Source organism: Carcharhinus amblyrhynchos, unplaced genomic scaffold (assembly GCF_965287045.1).
Source record: "Carcharhinus amblyrhynchos unplaced genomic scaffold, sCarAmb.v2.hapA scaffold_41, whole genome shotgun sequence".
Classification (NCBI taxonomy): domain Eukaryota; kingdom Metazoa; phylum Chordata; class Chondrichthyes; order Carcharhiniformes; family Carcharhinidae; genus Carcharhinus; species Carcharhinus amblyrhynchos.
In genome coordinates, this window is record NW_027649782.1 from 12,469 (window position 1) to 28,236 (window position 15,768).

Consider the following 15,768-nt stretch of genomic DNA (forward strand, 5'->3'; position numbering starts at 1 on the left):
CGCATCCACCACCACTCCCGACAGCACATTCCAGACACCAACCACTCTTTTCCTTTGAACTTTCCTGCTCTCACCTTAAGCCCATGTCCCCTAGTATTAAACATTTCAAATCTGGGAAAAAGATTGTAACTGTTAACACTCTCTGTGCCTCTCATCATTTTTTAGATTTCCATCAGACCTCCCTTCAGCCCCCGCCACTCCAGAGAAAATATCCCTAGTTTGTGCAGCCTCTCCTTATAACACGTTACTGAGGTAAATGAGTGTCCCGGTGATCATTTTGTTCAGAAAATACGTCTGTGGAAATTCTTCTTAGGATTATAGGAATAAGGAATATTTATGCAGGGCTCCCTGCCATTATCTCACTGGGAGGTGTGCCGTTACCAATAAACCCTGGTGGGTGACAGATGTTGACGTTAGCTGTTTGTTCAGTGACTATGAATAAATGAAGCCACCATGGAATTTTCTGACCCAGTGGATTCATTTTCCTATAAATAAGGAGAAACATATCCAGGGTGTCAGCCAGGGAATCACTCCCGGCAACAGGAGCATCGGATCATTAATCCTTACCTATAGGGTGAAAATGTCACTCGCTTTCCTGGCCAAGCTCAGGATTCTGTGGGCGCTCGAAGACGTACAAAAGATTTACTACCCCGTGTTGGCAGCAGTCAGTGTTCCTGGTAGGTTACTGCAGGAGGCAGGCTTTAGCACAGCGTTGAATCTTAATCCATGCCTTCTGCTCTTCCATTTTTCATGTTGCCAACTTAACAACAGCGAAAATAATTGAAAATAAGGCCATTTTGTGTAAAGTGATGTTGTCAGGGCAGCACAGTGGCACAGTGGTTAGCGCTGCTGCCTCACAGCGCCAGGGACATGCATTCAATTCCCAGTTTCGGTCACTGTCTCTGCGGAGTCTGTATATTCTCCCCGTGTCTGCGTGGGTTTCCTCCAGATGCTCCAGTTTGCAGCCCGAAAGACCTGCTGGTTAGGGTGCATTCACCGTGCTAAATTCTCCCTCAGTGTACCCAAACAGGTGCCAGGGTATGGCCACTAGGGGGCTTTCACAGTAACTTAATTGCAGTGTTAATGTAAGCCTACTTGTGACACGAAAAAATAAATATTAAACTTTAAATAATTCTGTCAAATAATGTCCATGTGTTTTGAACATGCTGAGGGTCTTTTTTTAAAGTATATTAATTTTGGCAGAACAGAGTGAAATTACTTTGAATGCAAGTTTTCGCGAGCAGATAAGTGGTATAGATATCAATGTGTCAGATTGGTTAGGCTGTAAATATTTCTCGCAGGTTCAGCCTCTAATTGCTGTGACCATTTCCGATTTTAGTGATTTTAAGTTTTATAGATTTGTTTATTAGTGTTTCATTTGTGTAACAAACTGGCTTATGTTAACACTGCAATGAAGTTACTATCACCACACTCTGGTGCCTCTTGGGTACACTGTGGGAGAATTTAGCACCACCAATGCACCCTAACCAGCACATCATTCGGACTGAGGGAGGAAACTGGAGCATCCGGAAGAAACCCACACAGATGAGACAGAGTACAGGAATGAGAGAGAGGATCCGGTGAACTAGTACAGCAACAATAATCTCTCCCGCAATGTCAACAAATGATTGCCATGAACTTCAGGAAGCGCAAAGGAGAACATGCCCCTGTCTACATCAACAGGGATGAAGTAGAAAGGGTCAGGAACTTCAAGTTTTTAGGTGTCCAGATCACTAACAATTTGTCCTGGCTCCCTCCCCCACCGCCCCCCCCCCCCGCCCCCCCATGCTGACACTAGTTAAGAAAGCCCACCAATGCCGCTACTTTCTCAGAAGACTAAGGAAATTTGTCATGACAGCTATGACTCTCACCAACTTTTACAGATGCACCATAGAAAGCATTCTTTTTGTTTGTATTACAGCTCGATGTGGCTCCTGCTCTGCCCAAAACTGCAAGGAACTACAAAATGTCGTGAATGTAGCCCAATCCATCACACAAACCAGCCTCCCACCTATTGACTCTGTCTACACTTCCCACTGCCTCGGCAAAGCAGTCAGCATAACTAAGGACCCCACACACACCGGACATTCTCTCTTCCACCTTCTTCCTTTGGGAAAAAGATACAAAACTCTGAGGTCACATACCAACCAACTCAAAAACAGCTCCTTCCCTACTGCTATCAAACTTTTGAATGGACTTCCCTTGCATTTAGTTGATCATTCTCTACACTCTAGCTATGACTGTAACACTACATTCTGCACTCTCTTGTTTCCTTCTCTATGAACGTTATGTGAACCTACAGAGCATGCAGGTTCATATAGCATGCTAATACATGTGGCAATGATAAATCAAATTAGACAAGGGGGAGAATGTGCAAACTCTGCACACAATGACCCAAGCTGGGAATCGAACCCAAGGTCTCTGGCACTGTGAGACAGCAGTGCTAACCACTGTGCCACTGCTGAGTTTATGTTACTCTGTGCCTGCATTCATAGATTTAATTTTTATTCATTCATGAATTTTCAGGTGAATATCAATTTCCCCAGCATGGAATTTTGAGAATGTTGTTATACTGCTTAGCCCTGTAATTGTCTTGTGGGCAGTCTAGGGCAGTGGATCATACTGAGTTTACTCACAGTATCCAGAGCAAATGGGGATACAGTTTGTGATGGTTTGGCACAAAAAGTGGGGGAAACAAACGTAACAAAAATTGGGCAAGAAGTTTTATTTTGAGACACTGTCCAGAAATACATAGCACCTTGACCAAGTTATTTTTATATTCATTTGTGGGACACGGGCTTTGTTGGCTGGCCAGCATTTATTACCAAACCCAAGTTGCTTCTTGAGAAGGTGGTGCTGAGCTGCCTTCTTGAATTGCAACAGCCCACATGCTTTGGATTGACCTACAATGGATTCCAGGATTTTGACCCAGCACCTGGGTAAAATATATTTCCAAGTCAGGATGGTGTGTGGCTTGGAGGAAAACTTGCAGGTAGTGGTGTTCCCATGCATCTGCTACCCTTATTCCTCTAGATGGAAGTGGTCATGGGTTTGGAAAGTGCTGTTCAAAGACTTTTGTTGAATTGCTGCAGTGCATCTTGTAGATAGTACACACTGCTGCGTCTGAGATTCAGTGGTGGAGGAAGTGTATGTTTGTGGATGTGATACCAATCAAGCGGGGCTGCTTTGTCCTGGATGGCATCGAGTTCCTTGAGTATTGTTGGAGCCGTACCTATCCAACCCACTCCTGACCTGAAATTATGCACACCAAAACTAGCTATTGTTAGTTCACCATTGGATTTACAGGACCTCATCGATTAGAACCATAGAATCCTTACAGTGCAGAAAGAGGCCATTTGGCCTATTGAGTCTGGACAGACCCTCCAAAAGAGCACCTCACTCAGACTGTCCCCTCCATCCCACCTTCTTCCTTTGGTGAGGCCAGAGCTACAGCACTGTGTGCAGATCTGGTCACCACATTATAGGAAGAATGCGATTACACCAGAAGGGATGCAGAGGAGATTCACCAGGATGATTTGAGTTGATTTATTATGTCACATGCATTAGTATACAGTGAAAAGTTTCTTGCACACTAAACAAAGCATACCATTCATAGAGAGGGTGCAGAATGTCATGTTACAGTCATAGCAGGGATGCAGAGAAAGATCAACTTAGTGTAAGGCAGGTCCATTCAAAATGTCTGATGACAGCAGAGAAGACATTAATCTTGAGTCGGTTGGTACATAACTTCAAACTTTTGTATCTTTTTCCTGAAGGAAGAAGTTGGAAGAAAGATTGTCCGGGGTGCATGGAGTCCACGATTATGCTGGCTGCTTTTCTGAGGCAGTGGGAAGTGTAGACAGAGTCAATGGATGGTAGGCTCGTTTGTGAGATGAACAGGGCTTTGTTCACGACCCTTTGTAGTTTCCTGCGGTCTTGGTCAGAGCAAGAGTCATGCCAAGCTGTGATACAACCGGAAAGAATGCTTTCTGGGTGCATCTGATAAGTTGGTGACAGTTGTTGAGCGGACGTGCCAAATTTCCTTAGTCTTCTGAGAAAGTAGAAGCATTGGTGACCTTTGCTAACTGTAGTGTTGGCACGGGGTTGGGAGGGGGGCGCAGGCGGAATCATGGTGATCTGGAAACCTGGAAATGAGAAGCTCTTGACCCTTACTATTTCGTCCTCATCGATGGTGACAGGGACATGTCCTTCGCTACGCTTCCTGAAGTCGATGTCTATATCCTTCATGTTGTTGGCATTGAGATGAAGATTATTGTCATTGCACCACTTCACCAGATTCGCTATCTCTTTCCCGTATTCCATTGTTTGAGATCCAACTCAGGTGGATTGGCCATGCTAAATTGCAGGTTAGATGGATTGGTGGGCAGGTACATGGAGTTATGGGGATAGGGTCTGGGTAACATGCCTCATGTCTGATTCTGTCCAATAAGGCATGATTCTGCACTGTGGGGATTCTATGATCAAATGTGCATCATTGGTTCATGATTACTTTGACTGCCAATGGTACAAATGGGGAACCCTGTGACAGATAGTCGTTTTGGATTCACCATTGCATGTCAAGATGTAGATTAATGTTAATTTATTGCGAAGAACTTTAATATGCGAAATTCCACAGTCAAACTCAATATTGCATTACAAATGCACCAAGTTGCTCTTATTAGCTGTCAGTATGAGTGGGATAGTGGTTAGCATTGCTGACTCACAGCACCAGGAAGCCGGATTCGATTCCTGGCTTGGGTCACTGTCTGTGCGGAGTCTGCAAATTCTTCCTATACAGTAAAAAGTATTGTTTCTTGCTTGCTATTCAGACAAAGCATACCATTCATAGAGAAGGAGAGAGTGCAGAATGTAGTGTTAGAGTCAGAGCTAGGGTGTACAGAAAGATCAGCTTAATGCAAGGTAAGTCCATTCAAAAGTCTGATGGCAGCAAGGAAGAAGTTGTTCCTGAGTCAGTTGGTATGTGACCTCAGACTTTTGTATCTTTTTCCCAATGGAAGAAAGTGAAAGAGACTATCACAGTCATCGAATCATAGAAACCCTACAGTGCAGAAAGAGGCTCTTCGGCCCATCGAGTCTGCACCAAACACAATCCCACCCAGGCCCTACCCCCACATCGCTACATATTATACCCACTAATCCCTCGAACCTAGGACACTAAGGAGCAATTTTTTTTTTAGCATGGCCATTCAACCTAACCCACACATCTTTGGACTGTGGGAGGGAAACGGAGTACTTGGAGGAAACCCATGCAGACACGGGGAGAATGTGCAAACTCCACACAGACAGTGACCCGAGCCGGGAATCAAACCCAGGCCCCTGGAGCTGTGAAGCAGCAGTGCTAACCCACTGTGCTACTGTGCCACCCATCACATTTTTGGAATGTGGGAGTATGTCCGGGGTGCATGGGGCCTTTGATTATCCTGCTTTCATGAGACAGCTGTAAGTGTAGGTGGAGTCAATGGATGGGAGGCTTTTTGTGTGATGGACTGGGCTTTGTTCATGACCCATTGGGGTTTCTTACAGTCTTGGACAGAGCAGCAGCCATACCAAGCTGTGATACAACCTGAAAGAATGCTTTCTGGGTGCATCTACAAAAATTGTTGACAGTCGTAGCAGACTATTAAAACACATAATAGGCACCAGTAGAACAGCTAAAAACTCATAACAAAATTACATAGGAATTAGGAGCAGAAATAGGTAAATTCAGTGATAGCTGGGGTGTAGAGAAAGATCAACTTAGAACACAAGATGCGCCAATCATATCGCTATCTACTAACCCTCAATCCTATTAAGTCCCATGTACTCATCCAGAAATCTCTTAAAAGACCCTATTGAATTTGCCTCCATCACCACCGACGGCAGCTGATTCCATTCACCCACCACCCTCTGAGTGAAAAACTTACCCCGACATCTCCTTTGTACCTACTCCCCAGCACCTTAAACCTGTGTCCTCTTGTGGCAGCCATTTCAGCCCTGGGGAAAAGCCCCTGAGAATCTACCTGATCAATACCTTTCAACATCTTATACACCTCTACCAGGTCACCCCTCATCCTTCGCCTTTATTTATTTATTTATTTAAGTTTATTGGTAGGGGGATTGAATTTAGGAGTCGCAGTGTAATGTTGCAACTGTATTGTTTTTGTAACTGGTCGGCGCAACATCGTGGGCCGAAGGGCCTGTTCTGCGCTGTAATGTTCTATGTTCTATGTTCTATGTTCTCCAAGGAGAAAAGACCGAGCTCAACCTATCCTCATAAGGCATGCCACCCAATCCAGGCAACATCCTTGTAAATCTCCTCTGCAACCTTTCAACAGCTTCCATATCCCCCCTGTAATGAGGCAACCAGAACTGAGAAAAGTACTCCAAATGAGGTCTGACTAGGGTCTTATAAAGCTGTAGCGTTATCTCCCAACTCCTAAACTCAATCCCTCAATTGATGAAGGCCAGTACACCATATAACTTCTTAACCACATCTACCTGCGAGCCCCAAGGTTCTTCTGATCCTCTACACTGCTAAGAGTCTTACCCTTAATATTATACTCATTGGTCCTGCCAAAATGTACCACTACACATTTATCCAGGTTGAAGTCCATCTGCCACTTCTCCGCCCAGTCTTGCATCCTATCTATGTCACGCTGCAACTTCTGACTATCCACAAAGCCACCAAACTTCGTGTCAACGGCAAACTTACCAACCCATCCCTCCAGTTCCTCATCCAGGTCATTTATAAAAATCACAAACAGCAAGGGTCCCAGAACAGATCCCTGGGACACTCCATGGGTGACTGACCTCCATACAGAAAAAGACCCATCTACAACCACTCTCTGCCTTCTGCGGGCAAGCCAGTTCTGGATCAACAAGGCAACGTCCCCTTGGATCCCATTCCCTCTCACTTTCATTAGAACATAAGAAATAGGAGCAGGAGTAGGCCATCTAGCCCTTCAAGCCTGCCCCACCATTCAATAAGATCATGGCTGATCTGAAGTGGATCAGTTCCACTTTCCCGCTTTCTCCCCATAACTCTTAATCCCCTTGTCTATCAGAAATCTATCCACCCGTGACTTAAACTTATTCAACAAGGTAGCCTCCACCACTTTAATGGGTAGAGGATTCAAGATATTCACCACCCTTTGAGTGAAGAAGTTCCTCCTCAACTCCGTTCTAAACTGCACACTCCCCCTTATTTTGAGACTGTGCCCTCTAGTTCTGTTTTCCTTTCTAAGTGGGAAGAATCTCTCTACCTCAAGTAGTCTTGCATGGGGGACCTTATCGAATGCCTTGCTGTAGTCCATATAAATCACATCTACCGCTCTTTCTTCATCAATGTATTTAGTCACACTTTCGAAGAACTCAACCAGGCTCATAAGGCACGACCTGCCTTTGACAAAGCCATGCTGACTACTTTTGAGCAGACTAAACTTCTTTAAATGTGCATAAATCCTGTCTCTCAGGATCTTCTCCATCAACTCACCAACCACTGTGGTTAGACTCACTGGTCAGTAATTTCCTGGGCTACCCCTATTCCCTTTCTCAAATATAGGAACCACATCCGCAATCCTCCAATCCTCTGGAACCTCTCCTGTCTCCATTAGCGACGCAAAGATCATCGCCAGAGGCTCTGCCATCTCTTCCCCCGCCTCCTACAGTAACCCGGGGTACGTCCCATCTGGTCCCGGCAACTTGTCTATCTTGATGCTATTCAAAAGTTCCAACACATCTTCCTTCTTAATGTCCACATGCTCAATCTTTTCAGTCTGCCACAAGCCTGCAGTACAACCACCCAGAGCTTTTTCCACTGTGAATACCGAGGTAAAGTATTCATTAAGCGCCTCTGCTATTTCTACCGGTTCTGTACAAACTTTCCCACCGTCACATTTTATAAGTCCTATTCCTTCACATCTCATCCTTTTACTCTTCACATATTTGTAGAACACCTTAGGGTTCTCTTTAATCTTACCTGCCAAGGCCTTCTCATGACCCCTTCTGTCTCTCCTAATTTCCTTCTTAAGTTCCTTCCTGCAAGCCATATACTCCTCTAGATCCCTAACATCGTCTAATTCTCGGAACCTTTTGTACACTTTTCGTTTCTTTTTGACGAGGTTCATTACAACTTTTGTGCACCACAGTTCCCATTACCTACCAAAACCTCCCTGATCCAATCTCTTTCCAATGCTAGAGTAAAGGAGATGGAGTTATGATCACTATCCCCAAACTGCTCTCCCACTGAGAGATCCGACACCTGTCCAGGTTCATTTGCCAATACCAGATCGAGTACAGCCTCTCCTCTCGTAGGCTTATCCACGTACTGTGTCAGGAAACCCTCCTGAACACACCTAACAAACTCTTCCCCATCCAAACCCTAAGGATATTCCAATCGATATTTGGGAAATTAAAGTCTCTGTTATTACTCTATTATTACTACATCTCTCCAGGATCAGTTTCCCTATCTGCTTCTCAACATCCCTGTTACTATTGGGCGACCTATAGAAAACACCCAGTAAAGTTATCGACCCCTTCCTGTTCTGAACTTCCACCCACAGAGACTCCATAGACAATCCCTCCACGGTGTCCACCTTCTCTATAACCATGACACTATCCCTGATCAACAGTGCCACTCCCCCACCTCTTTTACCTCCCTCCCTGTCCCTCCTGAAACATCTGAAACCCAGCACTTGAAGTATCCAGTCCTGTCCCTGAGACATCCAAGTCTCTGTAATGGCCACCACATCACATTTCCAAGCAGCAATCCACGCCCTAAGCTCATCCACTTTATTCACAACACTCCTGGCGTTAAAATAGACACATCTCAAACCTTCAGTCTGAGTGATCCCCTTCTCTATCACCCGTCTATCCTCCCTCTTACACTGTCTACAAACCTTCTCTATTTCTCCTTCTCAAAGGAGACATTTTGAGAGTGCAGAGTTTGTATGTTCCTGTCAGGATTAAAGGCAAAGTAAATTGGGAAAAGGAACCTTGGTTCTCACAGGAGATTGTAACACTGATTAATAAGAGGAAGGGAGAGCTGTATGAAATGTACAGGCAGCAAGGAACAGATCAGATGCTCAAGGCGTATAAAAAATTTCCCTTAAGAGGGAAATCAGGAGGGCTAAAAGAAAGCATGAGGTTGCTTTGGCAGACAGAGTGAAGGAAAATCCAAAAAGCTTCCATAGGTATGTTAGGAGCAAAAGGATCGCGAGGGATAAAATTGGTCCTCTTGAAGACCAGAGTGGTAGACTGTGTATGGAACCAAAAGAGTTGGGGGAGATACTAAATGGGTTTTTTGCATCCGTATTTACTGAGGAAATGGGCGTGAAGTCTACAGAAATAGGGCAAACAGGTAAGGAGGTCATGGAACCTTTACAGATTAAAGGGGAGGAGGTGCTGGCTGTCTTGAGGCAAATCAGAGTGGATAAATCCTCAGGACCGGACAGGGTATTCCCACAGACCTTGAGGGAGGCTCGTGTTGAACTTGCAGGGACCCTGGCAGACATATTTAAAATGTCAATATTCACGGGGGTGGTGCCGGATGATTGGAGGGTGGCTCATGTTGTTCCATGGTTTAAAAAAAGGTTCCAAAAGAAATCTGGGAAATTACAGGCCAGTAAGTTTGACGTCAGTGGTTGGCCAGTTATTGGAAGTTGTGATAAGGGATAGGATCTACAAATATTTGCATAGACAGGGACTTATTAGGGAGAGTCAACATGGCTTTGTGTGTGGTAGGTCATGTTTGACCAATCTGTTGGAGTCTTTCGAGGAGGTTACCAGGAAAGTGGATGAAGGGAAGGCGGTGGATGTTGTCTACCTGGATTTCAGCAAGACCTTTGACAAGGTCCCTCATGGGAGGTTAGTTAGGAAGGTTCAGTCGCTAGGTATAGATGGGGAGGTAGTAAATTGGATTAGACACTGGCTCAATAGAAGAAGTAAAATGTCTGACAACACCAGGTTTTAGTCCAACCGATTTATTTGATAATAGACTCACAAGCTTTCGAGGTTTCCCTCTTCGTCAGGTGAATGGAGAGTTCTGGCCTCAGATATGCTCTGTCTAAGGCCAGAACTCTCCATTCACCTGACGAAGAGGGAAACCTCGAAAGCTTGTGAGTCTATTATCAAATAAATCGGTTGGACTAAAACCTGGTGTTGTCAGACTTTTTACTGTGCTTACACCAGTCCAACGCCGGCATTCCCACATCAATAGAAGAAGCCAGAGAGTGGTTGTGGAGGATTGGTTCTCTGAGTGGAGGCCTGTGACTAGTGGTGTGCCGCAGGGATCGGTGTTGGGTCCATTGTTGTTTGTCATCTATATCAACGATCTGGATGATAATGTGGTAAATTGGATCAGCAAATTTGCTGATGATACAAACATTGGAGGTGTAGTGGACAGTGAGGAAGGTTTTCAAAGTTTGCAGAGGGACTTGGACCAACTAGAAAAATAGGCTGAAAAATGGCAGATGGAGTTTAACGCAGACAAATGTGAGGTATTGCACTTTGGAAGGACAAACCAAAGTAGAACGTACAGGATAAATGGTAGGACTCTGAAGAGTGCAGTTGAACAGAGGGATCTGGGAATACAGGTACAGAATTCCCTAAAAGTGACGTCACAGGGGGATAGGGTCATAAAGAGTGCTTTTGGTACATTGGCCCTTATAAATCGGAGTGTCAAGTATAAAAGTTGGAGTGTTATGGTAAGGTTATATAAAGCATTGGTGAGGCCGAATTTAGAGTATTGTGTACAGTTTTGGTCACATAAGAACATAAGAAATAGGAGCAGGAGTAGGTCGTCTAGCCCTTCGAGCCTGCTCCGCCATTCAATAAGATAAGGGCGGCACGGTAGCACAGTGGTTAGCACTGTTGCTTCACAGCTCCAGGGTCCTGGGTTCGATTCTCGGCTCGGGTCACTGTCCGTGTGGAGTTTGCACATTCTCCTCGTGTCTGCATGGGTTTTGTCCCACAGTCCAAAGATGTGCGGGTTAGGTTGATTGGCCTAACCCTGGATAGCGACGATTTGAGGGATTAGTGGGTACAATATATAGGGATATAGGGGTAGGGTCTGGGTAGGATTGTGTTCGGTGCAGACTCAATGGGTCGAAGGGCCTCTTTCAGGGCTGTAGGGGTCTATGATCTATGATCTACGATCATGGCTGATCTGAAGTGGATCAGTTCCACTTTCCCGCTTTCTCCCCATAACCCTTAATTCCCTTGTCTGTCAAAAACCTATCGCCCCGTGACTTAAATATATTCAGCGAAACAGCCTCCACCACTTCAACGGGCAGAGAATTCCAGAGATTCACCATCCTTTGAGTGAAGAAGTTCCTCCTCAACTCCGATCTGAACTGCACCCCCCCCCCTTATCTTGAGGCTGTGCCCTCTAGCCCTACTACCCTTTCTAAGCGGGAAGAATCTCTCTACCTCTACCCTATCCATCCCTTTCATTATCTTATACGTCTCTATAAGATCCCCCCTCATCCTTCTAAACTCCAACGAGTACAGACCCAGTCTATTTAGTCTCTCTTCATAGTCCAACCCCCTCATCTCCAGTATCAGCCTAGTGAACCTCCTCTGCACTCCCTCCAAGGCCAAAATATCCTTGCGCAAGTGCGGCGACCAAAACTGCACACAGTACTCAAGCTGCGGCCTCACCAGTGCCCTGTACAGTTGCAGCAAGACCTCCCTGCTTTTATATTCAATCCCCCTCGCTAAAAAGGCCAACATTCCATTCGCCTTCCTGACCACCTGCTGCACCTGCAGACTGGGTTTTTGCGACTCATGCACAAGGACCCCCAGGTCCCTCTGCACTGTAGCATGCTGCAGCTTTTCGCCCTTTAATCCCTCCTACTATTATTTCTGCCAAAGTGGATAACCTCACACTTGCTAACATTGTACTCCATCTGCCAGGTCCAGGTAGGAGTGGAGAGCCTGAATGACATTATTGTTACTAGAGAGGCAGTGCTCAACAGACTGGAGCCTGGGGGGGGGGGGGGGGGGGGGGTGATTGTGGACAAGTCCCCAGGTCTGGATGGAATGCATCCGAGGGTTCTGAAAGAAATGGCAGAGGTGATAGTGGATGCCTTGGTGGTTATTTTCCAAACATCGCTGGATTCCGGGGAAGTGCTGGAAGATTGGAAAACGGCTAATGTTACGCCGTTGTTTAAGAAGGGTGGCAGGCAAAAGGCAGGGAATTATAGGCCGGTTAGTTTAACATCTGTTGTAGGTAAAATGTTAGAATCCGTGATCAAGGAGGAAATAGCGAGGCATCTGGAGGAGAATTGTTTGATAGAGCAGACGCAGCACGGTTTTGTTAAGGGGAAGTCGTGTCTGACAAATTTATTGGAGTTCTATGAAGATGTGTCTAGGGCGGTGGATAGAGGAGAGCCGGTGGATGTGGTCTTTCTTGAATTTCAGAAGGCGTTTTACAAGGTACCTCACAAGAGGTTATTTCAGAAGGTCAGGGGGCATGGAGTTGGGGGTAGGGTGTTAGCGTGGATAGAGGATTGGCTATCAAATAGGAGGCAGAGAGTGGGGGTCAATGGGTACTATTCGGATTGGCAGTTGGTGACTAGTGGAGTGCCCCAGGTGTTGGTGCTGGGGCCTCAGCTATTTACCATTTATATAGATGATCTGGAGGAGGGAACCGAGTGTATGGTGTTGAAATTTGCTGATGACACCAAGATTGGTGGAACGGCAAATTGTGCAGAGGGTGTGGAGAGTCTGCAGAAGGATCTAGATAGGCTGGGCGAACGGGCCAGGAACTGGCAAATGGAATTTAATGTTGGCAAATGTGAGGTTGTCCACTTTGGTAGGAATAATGGTAGGAAGGACTATTACTTACGTGGCGAAAAACTGCAGCATGCAACAGTGCAGAGGGACCTCGGGGTCCTTGTGCATGAGTCGCAAAAACCCAGCCTGCAGGTGCAGCAGGTGGTCAGGAAGGCGAATGGGATGCTGGCCTTCATAGTGAGGGGGATTGAATATAAAAGTAGGGAGGTCTTGCTGCGGCTGTATACGGCATTGGTGAGGCCGCAGCTGGAGTACTGTGCAGTTTTGGTCGCCGTACTTACGCAAGGATATTTTGACCTTGGAGGGATTGCAGAGGAGGTTTACTAGGCTGATACCGGAGTTAAGGTGGTTGAGCTATGAGGAGAGGCTGAATAAACTAGGCTTGTACTCGTTAGAGTTTAGAAGAATGAGGGGAGATCTCATTGAGACATATAAGACGATGAATGGGATGGATAGGATAGAGGTGGAGAGGCTCTTCCCGCTCAGAAAGGACAGTAGGACTAGAGGGCACAGCCTCAAGATAAAGGGGGGGTGGTTTAGAACGGAGTTGAGGAGGAACTTCTTCACTCAAAGGGTGGTGAATCTCTGGAATTCTCTGCCCGTTGAAGTGGTGGAGGCTGCCTCACTAAATATTTTTAAGACGCGGGTTGATGGGTTTTTGATAAGAGAGGGGATTAAGGGTTATGGGGAGAGGGCGGGAAAGTGGAACTGAGCAGCGACAGATCAGCCATGATCTTATTGAATGGCGGGGCAGGCTCGAAGGGCTAGATGGCCTACTCCTGCTCCTATTTCTTATGTTCTTATGTTTGCCCACTCGCTCAGCCTATCTAGATCCCTCTGCAGACTTTCCACACCCTCCGCGCAATTTGCTTTTCCGCTCATCTTCGTGTCATCAGCAAATTTCGTCACCCTAAACTCAGCCCCCTCCTCCAGATCATCTATATAAATGGCAAATAGCTGAGGCCCCAGCACCGATTCCTGCGGCACTCCACTAGCCACCAACCGCCAATCAGAATAACACCCATTGATACCAACTCTCTGCTTCCTATTTGACAACCAATCCTCTATCCACGCTAACATCCTACCCCCAACTCCATGCCCCCTAACCTTCTGTAGCAACCTTTTATGAGGCACCTTGTCAAATGTCTTTTGAAAGACACCACATCACCGGTTCCCCTCTGTCTACCGCACTAGTCACATCCACATAGAACATAGAACATTACAGCGCAGAACAGGCCCTTTGGCCCACGATGTTGCACCGACCAATTAAAAAGCAATGACCCTCTAACCTAAACCAATCCCTTTCTATCCATAAACCTATCCACGGATCTCTTAAACGCCCCCAAACTTGGCACATTTACAGCAGGCAGGGCATTCCAATCCCTCACCACCCTCTGGGTAAAGAACCTACCTCTGACATCCGTCCTATAACTACCACCCCTTAATTTAAAGCTACGCCCCCTCGTGCTAGCTTTCTCCAATAGAAATCCACTAAATTCGTCCAACACGACTTCCCCTTAACAAATCCATGCTTTATCTGCTCTATCAAACCATTCCTTTCCAGGTGCCTCGCTATTTCTTCTTTGATGACGGATTCAAGCATTTTTCAAACTACAGACATTAAACTAACCGGCCTATAATTCCCTGCCTTTTGTCTGCTACCTTTCTTAAACAGTGGCGTAACATTAGCCGTTTTCCAATTTTCCGGCTGTTCCCCGGAATCCAGCAAATTTTTGGTAAATAATCACTAAGGCATCCACTATCACCTCCGCCATTTCCTTCAGAACCCTGGGATGCATTCCATCCGGTCCTGGGGACTTGTCCACCATCAGTCCCATTCGTCTATCAAGCGCTCCCTCTCTCGTGACAGTAATAACAACAGGTTCACCGTTCATCTGCTCTTCTTCCATGGGATCTTTTACATCCACCTGAGCAGGCAGATGGGCCTTGATTTTAACATCTCGTCCAATGTCCCTCAGCACTGACTGGAGCGCCTTGATTTTCTGTGCTCAATCCCAGGTTGAACAAGAGGCTTGAACATTGTTTCTGAGCAGCAGCTATCCTCCCTCCAGCTAACCCCTCCCATCCCATTTCATGAAAAGTCCATAATTTCTACAAATAGATCTTAAATGGGAATGTAATATGCCTTAAGACAGAGCACTGTTCATTCCGTGCAACACAACTGCAAATATAATTAAAGAAACCACCTTGAAATTTGATTCTGGGATATGTGAAAGGAAGTCTTGTGTAAATAGTTTAGATTTCCCTCTGGGCTCCTCGATTATATGTTGAGCAATGCATGAGCTCGTGTGGATTTCAACCAGAGTTAAGATCTTATGTACGAAATTCCAGCCGAAGAGCTATTCACACCTGGAGCAACTTGGGGGTGACCGTCTTGTTGTAATAGAATTCTCAAACTTTAGTTACTTTGAGCAGTATGATTTTGTTCTTCTCCTTCTCCAGCATGATCTGAGTACAACCCAGAAATTGCAAGCTCACTTATTGGCAGGGTGATATGGATTGGAAAATTCAAATAGAACTTTTGCTCATGCATTCAAAAATGTATTTTCTTAATATGGGAGGTGACTTAAATTGGAATCTCATTTGCAAGTGTGTTGATTCAAAGTGTTACTTTTAAGATTCAATGTTGCTTGAAGTAAGGTTGCAACTGTACAAGTTGTATGGTAGTAATGTAGCAACAAAATCAGTATTTGTTATAATCACATAGGTGATGACCTTTGACCTGAAGGCAGTTGAGTAAGCAAAATTTGCAATTCTTCAAAATGTAATCATTTAAACATTTTTAACAAGGTTTTTTTTAAGGGTTTGTATCAGTTGTAAAGGGATCAAATATAACTTCTTTGTTATAACCCTTCACTCAAAGGCTGGTGAATCTCTGGAATTCTCTGCCCGTTGAAGTGGTGGAGGCTGCCTCACTAAATATTTTTAAGACGCGGGTTGATGGGTTTTTGA

At 45.5% G+C, this 15,768-nt stretch overlaps 1 protein-coding gene across 1 annotated transcript in view; it reads left to right on the forward strand.

The window, feature by feature from the left end:
• Positions 1–580: 580 nt before the first annotated feature.
• The window catches only part of LOC145335793 (putative G-protein coupled receptor 139), a 28,898-nt gene continuing 13,710 nt past the window's right edge, over positions 581–15,768 (forward strand). The window contains exon 1 of the mRNA XM_080181524.1: positions 581–677. Within this exon, the coding sequence (XP_080037650.1) occupies positions 581–677 (97 nt within the window). The remainder of the gene's footprint in view (positions 678–15,768) is intronic.